The 14,448-nt window shown below is 31.3% G+C and overlaps 2 protein-coding genes across 3 annotated transcripts; one reads left to right on the forward strand and one right to left on the reverse strand.

Annotated features, from left to right (window-relative positions):
• Positions 1-1,109: 1,109 nt before the first annotated feature.
• Positions 1,110-10,413, reverse strand: l(3)mbt (lethal (3) malignant brain tumor). The gene is made up of 18 exons (XM_017905397.1): positions 10,340-10,413; positions 9,562-9,644; positions 6,614-6,821; positions 5,623-5,917; positions 5,285-5,524; positions 4,568-5,202; positions 4,341-4,497; positions 4,101-4,272; positions 3,802-3,982; positions 3,535-3,733; positions 3,230-3,447; positions 2,925-3,153; positions 2,647-2,836; positions 2,442-2,563; positions 1,902-2,265; positions 1,748-1,822; positions 1,361-1,670; positions 1,110-1,281 (listed from the first exon to the last, which is right to left on the reverse strand). The coding sequence occupies exons 2-18, from the start codon at positions 9,585-9,587 to the stop codon at positions 1,156-1,158; spliced, it is 3,747 nt and encodes a 1,248-aa protein (XP_017760886.1). The 5' UTR covers positions 9,588-9,644; positions 10,340-10,413; the 3' UTR covers positions 1,110-1,155.
• Positions 10,414-10,641: 228 nt separating this feature from the next.
• Positions 10,642-14,031, forward strand: LOC108551289 (protein-L-isoaspartate O-methyltransferase domain-containing protein 1). 2 transcript variants are annotated; one of them, XM_017905389.1, is made up of 6 exons: positions 10,642-10,722; positions 10,804-11,105; positions 11,845-12,174; positions 12,240-12,374; positions 12,452-12,703; positions 12,789-14,031. In XM_017905389.1, exons 3-6 carry the CDS (start codon positions 11,868-11,870, stop codon positions 13,685-13,687), a joined length of 1,593 nt encoding a protein of 530 aa, XP_017760878.1. In that variant the 5' UTR covers positions 10,642-10,722; positions 10,804-11,105; positions 11,845-11,867; the 3' UTR covers positions 13,688-14,031. The 2 variants fall into 2 exon arrangements, with proteins under 2 accessions (XP_017760878.1, XP_017760879.1); XM_017905390.1 differs by lacking the exon at positions 10,804-11,105 and having other exon boundaries at positions 10,648-10,722.
• Positions 14,032-14,448: the final 417 nt, after the last annotated feature.

The raw sequence follows: 14,448 nt of genomic DNA on the forward strand, positions 1-14,448 counted from the left end.
TACGGAGAACCACGAGGCACACACGCACGAAAACGTACTGCTGCGTGGCGCGCGACAAGCCACCGACTGAACACATGGCCAGTCTCCGTGACTACACTGTAAACATCGCCATAGCAGCCACTTGGCCGGTATGGTGGGAGAACGGCCTGCAAGTGGCACAATGTCTGGAACGAATGAGAAGGGGGGACGTGTTTTAAATGGAGCATCACGTCTTGGCTATTTGGTTAAATTAGTACCATACTAAATCTTAATATCAATTGAGAGCCAATAGATAACAAACAGAGCAATTGTGAGAATTGTTATATTTAATTTTTTTTTTTTATATGAATATTTTACTTTTGCTTTTTAATATATAATCCTTGAATTTCATTATTACATACAAAATTTACATACAAAAAGTAAAAATTTTTTTCTTAATTCTGTTCTGCACAATATATATTATTAGTAGATTAAAATTTGTTCGTTTATTAGATATATATTACATACAGTATTTTCTTTTTAAGGATTAATTTTTGTTGATCGTATTTCGTATATAGTAAAAATCAAGTATTGCTAAATTGTAAAGTATTAAAAATATTTAGTATTATAATACAACGTCATAAAAAATACGTCATTATTGTTAATAGATTCGATCTAGAAAATTGGAGAAAAATCGAAGGCCGAAAGTAACTTATGTTTAATAACAATATCGCAGGTTAGGTATAAATTTTTTCGGAAAACTGTTTCTATTTTTCGTATTACAATATTTAATTATTAAGATTATTAATATTTACATTTGTACATAATTGAATGCACTTCACTGTATAGGAAAAAATTAAAACGGACAATCGTAAGTACTTTATCATGGGCGTACATCCGAACTATACTTATATATCATGATCACGAATTGATACAAATCGTCCATTTCAACTTCAAACACACAATCGTTTTTCACTTCAATAATTGTTTTTTACATAATTAAATTAAATTTTATTACAAACTTCTCCTGCATTTGTAATTAAATGTCCCAAATTACGATAGAAAATACATTTCTATCCAAATGGTTGTTAAGCTTCTGTTTTTCTTTTTAAATAAATACATCTGACGCAATCATCACGATAGCTGCCACTTTGCACTTTTTAAGACCCAATTGCATATGCGTTCATCGCACATCATTCACGTAGCCCTTCGACGTAAAAGTACTATGCTATTGTACAACTTAATCGCTGGACCGAGACGTAGTCCCAATAATGACACCAAATCCTCTTGAGTCAACATTAAAAATGCTTCTCCATCAATATTCTGCAAAGATAAAAACTAAAATTAAATAAAGTTCAAATTTTTTCTTTTCTTTACTTTTTTTTTTTTTTTTAGTACACACGTGTTGCCTAAATATATTTCCAATTTCTTTACAATTGGGGACGCTCTGTATAAATTTAATAACTTCTTCATTCGACCATCTTCGAGGATTTGTATTCTGCTTTGCTACTACCCTGTTTAACGCGTTACTATGTTTCGCCCATATATGCGGTGCATCCGGAAGCGGATTGTATCCAGGATTGTAAACAGATTGATACAGTTCCGTACGCAACTGTTTGTCAGGCATATTTGCAGCATAGGGTATAGTAGTTAACGGTGAGTCACCGTATGAATTTGAGAGGGAATATAAAGGTTCCTCCGAAATTTGTCGTCTACAGAAATATAAAAACGTAATTTGATAATACATAGGTAAAATTTATAAACAAGAGAAAAATACTCAAAGTCGAACCTTTTCTTTCTCTTCCTCAAAAGTTCATCGTCATCCGTTTGTCCATCACTGTGATGATGTTTCGATTTACTAGACCTGTAAATTACGATTTGTTTATTTATATATTTGTTTTATACAATGTACAAATGTAATCAAGAATATTTATACAATTTACTTTTCCGAATTTTCAGATTTATCATTTTTATCAGAAAAATCTCCATCTTCTTGCTTAATATCTTTCTCAGTCTTCATTAACCGTTCCTCCGAGAATAATGGCTTCTCTACCTTTTCTGATTTTTCCATTTTTATTTTATCAGCTTTTTCCAATTTTGGCCTATCTTGTAAATCATCTTCGAAATCGCAAGTTTCGTGTTTCAAATTAAGCCTATCGGCTAATTGTCTAACTTTATGAAGATTTTGAGGTGAATATGGACAACCAGACGCAGAGTTGTGTGTTGCATACTTAGGCCCTTTTACATGTCCTATTCCTTTACAACCATATGTTCCACACTCTGGCCTATCATTTAAATTATCCGGAGCTGTAAATAATATGTATTTCGTGTTATATCAAAACATGAAGTGCAAAAATATGAAAGGTATAACAAAATATTTAAGTCGTACAAAAAACATAAAATCCATTAAAAAGCAACAAAATATAAAAAATATAATGTAAATAAAGAAATATAAATAAAAAATACATTAAAAAAATTATTACTTAATGGTGGTTCCAAGGGGTGACCCGTTTTCATACACCAACCCATAGGATGTATGTCAGGAGAATCATCATCGACCCAGTAGGCATGATTTTCTGGCCATCCGTCAAATCGTATTTTTAACCTATAATAGATTAATAAAGCGTAAATATATTTTGTTAAGTCCTAAATAACTTTGATAAAACTAAATGTTTCCAATTTACGCACATATGATCCTTTACATCTTCAACTGTGGCTACCCTTATAAGTTGAGGTACACGTTTGTCAACCGCTTCCAATTTCATTCCACGCTTAAATCCACAAGGTGGTCGTTGTTTAAAAGCTCTTGCTGGCGCAACCATGGAGCGGGTTTCCCTAAGGTACGCATCCCACGTAAAAGATTTGGGGTCTTTATAATCTGAAATGATAAATTTACATTTTTGTGTATATTCTTTATTTCTGAATAAAGTTAAAGTATAATATTCAATATATATGTTTTTTCTTACTGTTTGGTGGCGTTAGACTGTGACCATTATGATGACACCATCCTACTGGATGAATATATGGAGAACTTGCATCCGCCCAATAATCGTACACTTCATCCCAAGAATCGAAATGAACTAATATACGGGAATCCATTAGACCTGCTATGCTAGCTACGCAAACTAAGGAAGAATGCTTCCTATCTACCGCTTCCAATTTCATTCCCACGCGGAAACCAGTTGGACAAACTGACTAAAATAATAAAATGTCAATTGAATTTATGAAAATTCAAAATAAATCTTCTAATTAAAAATTGATTGGTGCTTACACTTTTATTTGAAAAAATATTTTTTGGTGCTGCAGTAGCTTTGCAAATTTTTAAATACGCGTTCCAATTAAAATTACTAGCTACGTATCCTTTCGGTGGGTCTAATCGATGTCCATTTTTTTCTGACCAACCAACAGGAAATATATCCATACTGTCTGCATTTACCCAGAAATCGTAATTTTCTGGATATCCATCAAAATGCAAACGAATTCGATAACCTGTAATTACACAAATACAGACAGTGAATATACTGAGTGCAATCTGATATTTCGAATATATAAAGGAAAGAACGTGAAACAACTTACCTACTACTTCAACAACCGTAAGAACACAATATCGTGACGGATGTTCAGGATCTATTCCTTCTAATTTCATTCCAACCTTAAAATGATTTTTAGCATATGGGAAGGGATCTTTGAATAGCTTAACAGGTGCTGCTTTTGCTTTACAATGTTCAAGGTATTTAGACCATGAAAATCCGAGTTTTCCTGTCTGCCAAGGATACTACATACAGAGACATTTATAAACAGTATGTTTCAATAATAATAAAAGTGAAGTTTTATCCTAAGTACCTTTGACTCAGTAATATCCCCTTGACTCTCATCATCCATTCCAGTGATGGTATCCTTTGTATCCTCATCTGTTTCAGACTTCACCTTATCGTGTCCTTTGTCTTCAGACTTTTCTTCCACTTCTTTAGACTGTTGTTGTTCTTGAAGTAATCGTTTGCGTTTCCGTTTCGCACGTAAATCTCTGCCAAAAAAAAATGAAAATCAATTTAAATATGTACTAAGTCTTTGAAAAAGTGTATGTTAAATTATATATTTTACATATATATTAAATATGTATTAATATATATTAAATTATATACTTTAGGTCTTTTTCTTTCCGCATCGCAGGCTGTTTTTTAGCTTCTATTATTTCCGTACATGTTGGACCACACGATATTGGACTTTCGAATTCCGCAGCTAATCCGTAACATCCACAGCCTTCACAATGATACATTGTGTCCGCTGAAACGGTCCTAGATTTCCTATCATCAGCTATAAAAATAAATCTATCACATACGGAAAACATTTTTTTTGTGAAGAAGAACGTTATTAATACTTACGTTTCTTCTCGGTGTTTACATTATTAACAGTTACAGGACTAGACTTAGAAGAATTCTGAGTTGAACAAACATTCTCTTTGTCGCCAATACAGTCTTTACCTTGCTTATTTTCATCCTCATCTACTACTTCCATGATACCAAATTCATTCATACAAAACTATGAAATATATTCGCCATTTAAAATTACATAATTTTCTAATTATCTTTATAACGTTATATTAGCATACCTTTAATGTACTCCCGGGAAGAGTGCCAACACCGTCCTTCCAATCTAAAACTTTCGTTGCATCGAAATTAGAATCATTTGGATGTGTTGTACTTAAATGATCTTTCAAATCTTCATGATTATTTATATTAATCTTAGAATCATTTTTATTGTCTGTTATTGATTCAATACCACAACTTGTGCGTGTTTTAATAATCTCGATTTTTATGTCATCATCCATGTTAGTATTAGCAAGTTTCATAGTTTTATCTTCACTAGGAACTACTTTAATTAAAGTAATGTCATCATCATTTTGCACTTTCTTATCCTTATCTTGCTCTGATTCTGGACTACTTAGTGCATAGCTTACATCGACTATACTCTCCTGAGGAGATTTTGGAAGATTTTGTTTCTTCATTCGTTTTTCGCTCGATCCTCTTAAAATATTGCTTATCGTCTTCTTACGTTTTTCAGGCATACCAATATCATCTTTTTTGGGAATAGGTGTAATAACTGCGGAATCTGGATTTTCTGTAATTTTTATACTGTCTGTGGAATTATTGTTTCCTTTATTTGCGTTTAATAAACTCATTTTTGCAATAGGATGCAAAGGTGGTGGATGTGTAGCTGAATTTGTAGTTTTTGACTCCCTTAGCACTATGACATAAGAAGAGAACAATAGTTTATGTAAATTTAAAAATACAATAGAATATACTCTGAAGTACCTTCAAATTTTTACCTGTAATAGTTCCTTTACTTTCAGTGTTAATTTGGCCATTATTAATTTTTAAATTAAACATACTGGATTTAGTAGGTCCACTTTGTTGGGGAATACTGACTGGTAGTAATAAATTCGCCATGTGTTTTGGAGGTTGACTTTGAGATCCTGTAGTAGTGCTAGTTGAAGTTTGAGCTAATTGTGATATAACTGGTGCTATTACTAATTTTGGTTTAGTTATTTGAGTTGTGGTTAGAGCTCCTAATAAAATACGTCAAAAAATGTATTAAAAGCATCATAATAAAAATTATGTTTTATTATTCAAAATGTTATTATGACATTATGAAAAAATTAGTCACCTGCTGGAATAACAACAGATTCACGTGATTTATTTGGTTTAATAAGAGTCCCAAGATATGCAAAAGTATGTTTGCCTGCTTGTGCATTAGTTTGATTTCCCTGAGAAGTACTTAAGGGCACAATCTGAGCAGTAGATGTATTGGACTTTCTAAGCAATATATGTTTTTGTCCTTGCGAAGTTGTTGTGGTACTGACAGTATTAATTGGCCGATGAATTACAATATGTTGTTTACTTTGAGAAGTATTAACCTGACTTGGCCCTTGTATAAATACTTTGTTCTGCCCAGTGACAATCTAGAATAAAAATGAAACAAACAATTTATTGATGACATTAGAGTAGCTCACAAATTCTGAATAAATTAAGTAAATGTTTTTCACATTTTAACATAAGTAAATCATCTATTATTTAATTATTAGGAATTGTATAATCTAGTACAACTGCTTACATTTTAACAAATTTATTTTTTTTTTTTTTTTTTAAGGTAAACTTGAAATATTTTCAGCATGATATAATAGAAGCAAAAACTGGTTGTAAAAATAATATTTTGTACTTTGCTATTCACTCCACTTGTTATTCACTATAACAAGTATGCTAAATAGATCTATATTTATTATAAAGATATATTCTTTCACTGCTATCATCTACACAAAGAATTTAATAGCTTCTCACATTTTACATGTATATATTCCATATTAATTTACATATGACACAGTGAAGCTATAGTCAATACATATTTAAAATACCACAATTATTCTGGATCATTTTATATAATTATAGGTTATTCTGACCTATATACTATAACTATGCAGTTTATTGTACTATACAGTATAATATATTAATCTACTTATGTAAGAATCAAATTATAAATAATAATTTATTAAAATATTATTAGAAATTATTATGTACTTTATTATACGTAATATAAAGAAAAAATAACTTCTCTTTATATTCAAAGTATCTTATTTAAAACAAAAATTTTAACAAATTACCTGATTATTGACCGGATTGATAATAGCAGCCAATTGAGTGGCATTAGGTGTAACCAAAGTCTGATTTGTGGTTGTTGGTGGTGCAGAACGTAATTTACTTTGCTGAATGTATAATAAAGGCATAACGGGTGTTGTTGGATCATCTGATTGTGGAGTCTCCGTGTTACTATTCTCATCTACATCATCTACAACTATTTCTTCTTCCATTCTGTTAAGAAAACATAATGCAATATATTTTTTAAACACGTAAATTTCTTATTTATCAATCATTAAATCATTACAAAAAATTTAAGAAGATAAATCATATTTCTAATATTATTCCTTATTAAAATAAAATTAGATTAATAATAAAACAATACAAATGAAATAATATGACTGAAATACTAAAAGGTAAAGCCAATTTCAATGACCTAATGGCTTAAATTTTATCTCTGTTTAAGAAAATGATGTTTGAAAATTATCATAAGAAAAAGATAAAACAAAATCCAAAAAATGTAAGAAACATTTTATCAAGACTGCATTAACAATGTCAGAGTATTGATGTATTGAATGAGAAAATATACAAGAAAAAGTATTCTGCAATTTTACAAACCTAACAATATATAATATCTTCTATCACCAAGTAGAATTGTTCCTAGTTACATAATTCGTGAATAATTGCAATTTTTGTTATATGCATAATGAAGAAAATTTGACAGTGTAAACTTTAATTACACAAAGTTTAATAACTAAAGCTGTAGTTTCGTGGATAGCCATAACTGGGCGTTAAGAGAATCACTAACGCAATTTGAAACACGCGCCGAATTAATATCGTTGAGTAAAGTTACGTTATTACTTTTTACGCTTTTAAATGCATCGACTGAGGAAAAATTTATTCCATACATTCTATGAAATACCAGAAATCCTCTAAAACTAACAGCTTCAACACTTACAACACGGATATTTTCATTCAAATACTTTTACAAATTGTCCGTCGCGCATCACGAATCACTCGAAGAACACAACGCGCACGCACACTTTTCACTGGAATAAGAGGATGGATTAAACTGTGTAAAATTGATCATTCCTACAAGGGCTCTTAAGATAACGTAAACAATTGATGTGATGTAAACGAAGAACAACCCAGATCGGAATTCCACGTAATTTTAAACAATTATTTTCACATATCTTTTAAGCGTTCGAGCCTTCATTCTCCGTACGCTACAGCTACGTCCTCATAGGCTCTAACTGTAGTAGCGACGGCGCAACAGGCCGCTCGCTATTGGTTAATCGTTGCTACACTAAAGACAAGTTCACAACCTCGACCAATCGTAACATTCTTAGTGTATTATCAACCGCATCCCATATACAGATTTTTCCTGAATACAAGTAATTTTGAAATCATTCAACGATCATGCTCAGTCGATCGATAACCATACATGATATACAAAATGTTTCTGTCTTAATTTAGAGCTTTTTCATGACATTTTTGTTGTTGTACGTTTTGATAAATCTCCCGCGCAAATGTCGACAAAAAAAAAGTACGACCAATTTCTGTCCTGCTGATCGATGCAAGCTAAACTAATATTTTTTTTAAAAGGTAAGTTACATATTCGTCATTATTTAACATACTGTTACGTTAAATTTTAGAAATTTAAATTCACTAATATAGTAATAATTGAACAAGGTAATATAATATAAAATATATTTGATTTAGACCTGTTTTAAGTACAGTCACATATTAAATTTTATTGTCTTATTTTCATAATTCTTGGTTTTAACCAATGGCAGCTAATACTCACGTGACGTCGTATTGTTATCGTGTCTGGATTGGATAAACGTGCAGTACATGTAATTGGGAAAAGGATTCTGTCTTTGAAACAGCAATTTTGGCAAGCTCTTGATAAAATTATTAAATTTGACGATCAATATTTTCTACTGCACTATATATAAAAATATTATTTATATTGATTCATAGAAAATATTAATTGGTATATTCATTTTACGCACGAAACAAATGCCAAAGTTTCGATTTCGATATACTTCTGCATTAACCTCTAAAATATAAAAGCTAAGATTTGTAATACATGATATATTATCGCTTCGTATAATAACGTTACGACTATTATCAGATTATGATTACAGTACTTGAATTTCATATATTTATGTTCCAGAAAAATAAAAATCAATAATAAACAATTGTTACCATAGTATTTATTAAAATTTTTAATAATTTATAAACTTGATATAAATTAATAATAACGATAATAATACGACGTAAGTGCGATTTATATATATCTTTCAAATTCATAAAAAACAATATAAACTAGATGGTCTTGAATGAAAATAATTCGTTAATCATTTATTTTCTCATATAGTATTAAAATTATAAATATTTTTGTTATTTCATGAAAAAATAACAGTAAAATATGTTTCAATAAAGTATAAAATATTTAATGTACGAAGTATCGAGGTTATTAAAAAGTTTTCTAAAATAGGGAGAAAACGAAACTAATTCGTTATTTTCACTTTACTAGTATAAATTAATCGTTATGAATATGTAGGTACAATCATTATCAAAGCACAAAAGTCACAATATTTTAAGTATATTTCTATATGAGTGGAGGTAAATTGAAAAAGAATATAAGCAAAAATTATTACGAAAATCGTGGTAACATGTATTGAAAAGTTTGTACATATTATATTCATTCATAAATACTTTACAACTCTTTTCAAGTACACCAATGCAAGAAGTTACGGGAAGCTTTATAGGTATACTTACTAGGATAAGTGAATGTTGGTTTAACGAATTATGAGCGGTAATTTTAAGGATATAGTCTTTTGAACAACAATTGTGAAAAAAAAATTACCTAACTAACAAACATCTGAATATTTAATGATATCACTGTTATATTTTACACGCGAACAGCACATTGTAAACATAAGAAATTATATGATAATAAACTCACGTTTTAAAGTTGTCAGTCGCCATCATATGCGAAGAGACGGTATCATTCTAAGTGCGCGTGCGCATCGACCCATGTTGCTTCTGCTTTAAAGACACGTTCACATTTGTACACATAAAATAGAATAAGATAAAAATGTTTAACCACTTCAGAAATATGTATTTAATAACATGTAGCGAAATTTTTTAATTACCGATATTTCTACTTCTATTTTTTAAATATCAAAATAAATTTATTTTATAGGTATAATCTATTCAAGCAAACTATAATTGACATACAATTTATTAGCAAACTATAAAGCAATGATGGTAATTATTCGTTTGCGTATTTTCATACAGAAGTCATAATAGAAATAAAAAATTCATTTTTTCTTTCAATTTCGTAAAATAATATGGCATATTTTTTACATCGTCTAAAATAAGCAAATATAATTTACAATTTTGGTTGCATAAAACAAGAGTTAAATATTACACTTTTTGGTATCGATCGAAATAAAAAATAAACATAGTATATAACAAATTCAATAGAATTACCAATTATATTGAAATATTTATTTTGTGCTACGCTTCAATAACTGCAGCAGCATGCACATATTATTTGTATATAATATTTGTAGTTTATTTGTTACAGCAAATTTTTTATTAATTATTCGATATGCATCGAAGATAGGCAAAAGCATAGTGATTGCTAAGCGGTTAAGCGAAGCTTCGAAATCGCTTGATCATAAATATGTACGTACATATATATGTATAATCTTGCGCATATAAATATACATATTTACATTTGAGGAACATATGTCAAAGCATATGTAAACGCTTGCGCTCGATGTTGTACGCCAGTGCTGTCCAAGCCAAGCTCCGGAACTTGGAGAGCCTTTACCCACTTCGACTTCGGTACCATGATACAAAGACGCTAACTAACACTGTGCTACATACGCGCGCCCAATACAAACACTTCCCGCATATTGTCTTCTGCTTCAAGAGCAAGTTAGAAAAAGAGAGAAATTACATCAGATCTGTCGATCTTTCTCTGAACCCTCTTTGTCTTATAGGGTCGACGGTAAAAGCAGGAAGAAAGTTGTGTGAGGGGCTCCACCCGTGGAGACGGCACTGTCGTACGCTTCGAAAAGGCCGATTAACAAGCATACGCGTTTCAGAAGAAAAGGTAAAAAAGAGATAGAAAAGTACTTTGTGATTGAGAAAATATTCGAAAATATAATAAAAAATGAGATGATGATTGTAATAGATTGGATTTTCCTTCCTGAAACTTGTCCATGTGTCAGATAATTCGGCGTAAGATGGTTGAAGACAGACAATGGCGTAGAGACAGTTCGTGTTTTGTGCTACTAGTTGATGGACTTAATGAACCCTTGTACTTATCAAAACAGAAGACAACATAGCAGTAAATCCAGTCTCTTGTCACAAAATGTCATATTACGATGTGTGATACTGTGTGCATTATAATAAGCTAACTCGAGGCCGAAATTTTTTTTGCGACTTAACATCGACTCCATTATTCACTGTCATTGAGCATAGTGTTTTCATCTGGTAAGGGAACGTTTTAACGAGAATGCCACAAAACAATTAAGTGCATTTCTCTTAAATTTTTAATATCAATGTATATTTTATGACCATTTAATCCAGGATTAATTTATTGTATTACTATAGAATAAAAACTCTTTTCCTAAAATTTATATAAACACTTTATTTGATTTTGTATTATGCGACGCATTTTGACGTAATCCTATCGTGTTATATTTTGACACATAAAATTAGCCAGTTGCTGTCGCATTAATAATAATAAATGAGATATTTGATATTTTGCTGAATTTGATTCTTATCAGATGAAATATATTCTTACAGATTATTATATATATAAATTCTTTATGTTCATAAAGATTTTAATAATTGTAGCTAGTATATTATACTTTGACCTGGTGAGTTATTTTTAAAGTCAAGCTACACAAAGTTGTGATTACTATGTCTATATAAATTCACTCTGCTTTTAAAAGTATCATAATAAAAGTTATCCATTTAATCAAAAAATAACGATTATATATAAGAAGCAATGAATATAGTTTATATATCATATAATTGGAGTTTACATAATAATGTTAATAAATAAAATATAATATTCTATTTGAGTACATATCTGATTTATATATTGATTAATGTCATAAAATGTAATGGATATATATGTAAATAAATACTTGTTAATATTTTTATTCAAGTATAAGAGTATGAAATGCAATAAACATTTGACTAACATATTGAAATTTTGTTACAGAGTTTTTTTATAAGTTTTTAACAATGGGGGCAGCTGTAAGCAGTGGTCAAAATAATGATGAATTAGTTGATAATCTAATGAAATCTGGATATATAAGAACAAGAATAGTGGAACAAGTTTTTAGAGCCATTGACAGAGCAGATTATGTTTTGCCATCTCATAGAGAGAGAGCTTATAATGATCTTGCCTGGAAACATGGCAACATTCATTTATCTGCACCATGCATATATAGCGAGGTGATGGAAGGTCTTTCATTGAAACCAGGATTGAGCTTTTTAAATCTTGGATCAGGAACTGGTTATCTCAATACAATGGCAGGACTCATATTGAGTAAGAATACTACTGCTTTACTAGATCAGTATAGAATATTCGTGATATCTTTGTACCTTTCTTAGACCAACATGGAATAAATCATGGTATTGAGTTGCATGAAGATTGTTTAAAATATGCATATGAGCGACTAGAAGAATTTAAACAGAGGTCATTAGCATTGGATGAATTTGACTTTTGTGAACCAGTTTTTGTACAAGGTGATGCATAAAAAAATTTATTTTTTATGTGGCTCCTGTGAGGACAGAAAAGAGTCATGTAACTATACATTTAACAGGGAATTGTCTGAATGTTGCACCTGGTAGACGGTATGACAGAGTATATTGTGGCGCAGCATGTCCCGAAAATTACGAAAGATTTATTAAACAGTTTGTATGCGTTGGAGGTATCCTCGTGGTGCCGTTTGAAGATCACTTGTTACGTGTACTGAGAGTAGATGAAGAGACTTGGGTGCACCATAAAATGATACCTGTATCATTTTCAACGTTAATTGTGCCAACGGCTTCGGAACAAACATTATTCCACTTACGTATGTATACTTATAATATACTTAAAATAAAGGAAAACAGAAAAATATTTATAAATTATTTTAATATTACTAACGTATGTTATAGCTGAATGTACTCCATTATCTTTGCAAGAATTATGCAGAGGTAAAATTAGACGATGTTTGCGGTCAAATGTATGGAAGGAACACGAAGATCTGGAAACGAAAAAGCTAATACCACTTGACCGTTTAGGCCTTAATCGTCCTCTTCAAACTTTAACCAGATTTGTAATCCCCTTAGTGGAAGAATCTAACGGATTAGTATCAGATGAATCGGTATCTGATGAAGACGACGAATCTACTAGAAGGGCATGCATGTTGGTCAGCGTAGACGCTCACCCTAGAGAAGTTTGCGCGATTTCTCAAGTACGAGCTGTCGTAGTCTGTAACATAAATGAAAGCCAGAATTGCCAAGCAATGAGTGATAACGTCGACACTGACTCGAGTAATCAAAATTCTGAAAATTCTGCGAACAGTGACAAATCTGTTTCACAGACAGAAGAATCTAATAATGTACAGACTGCTTCAAATTCGCCAGGAGAAAAATCTCAAGATAAAGCTGAAGAACAAAATTTTAGAAGTGAAACGTACTGGAATTTACTTAAACGTACTGAAGCATTATTAAATATAAGCGAAAGTGATAGCGAAACAGAACAAGACGAGACTCTTGTACAGCGTAAGAAGATGGCCAAGCGAGAAAAAACGGATAGTGGTATCGTTGAGGATATAAACTTAAGCAACGAAGATAGTAGCCCCAGATCAAATATCAGTCAAACAGATTCAGAACCCGCCGACTTGCCTGATACAGCGATGGACGTGAGTTCGTCCAATAATTCCCGTGACATAGTAGTAATCAGTCGTTACGTGGATAGTAATGCCTTTTCTACTTATATGAAAGAAAAAATACATAAGTTACCATTGCCTTTTTCATCAAAGTTGTACCTAAATTATAATCGTAAGCTGTAATATAAGTAAATTACATATGCAAATCATATTATTCTAATTTAAATAAATAAATACACACACACAGACACATACACATAATGCCCGTGTGCATGTGTGTGTATGTGCGCATGCGTGTACGCGAGCGTATGTGTCCTATAATGCGTGTTCATATGCATATATCCTTATTAATTATCTGTTTTTATCTCGCCTTTTATCTAATCTATTCTGAGCTGGTAATAATTTCATTATATAGGAATATCATGACATCACGTAATAAAATGAAGCTGAATATTATCGCAAATAGTCACCGATATTTTCTAAAATATTTCACATGCACTTATTCATAAATGTTTATACAAATATAATCTTATTGCTTTCTTTTTCCCACTGAAATTTTAACACAAAATTTTCGATCTCATAAAAAATCAACCTTACTCTCTTTCAACATGAACACTTCCTCTAACTACACTCCTGCTGTTCTTTGTGCAATTTACAATCATGTGAATTCATCACGGTCGCGAATACGAACGTTTCTTCGTTTGTCAAGAGTAGTCAACATCCCCATGGAGCAATCAACAACAAGAGGACGAATGGTCGAACAAGGGATGCACTGAGGGTGCGCGTGGAGAAATCAGTTATGCGGAAGAGGCTAACGCCCAGCTGCCCGGCAGATCGCGGGTTCGTACGTACGCGATAACATTGTCAACCGCCAACAGACTTCTGATCCGATTATTAATCACCCTGGAGGAGGCAGATAAAATCGATCGGAATGTATCTGTATT

This window comes from Eufriesea mexicana, unplaced genomic scaffold (genome assembly GCF_001483705.2).
Source record: "Eufriesea mexicana isolate 0111107269 unplaced genomic scaffold, ASM148370v2 scaffold3780, whole genome shotgun sequence".
NCBI lineage: Eukaryota > Metazoa > Arthropoda > Insecta > Hymenoptera > Apidae > Eufriesea > Eufriesea mexicana.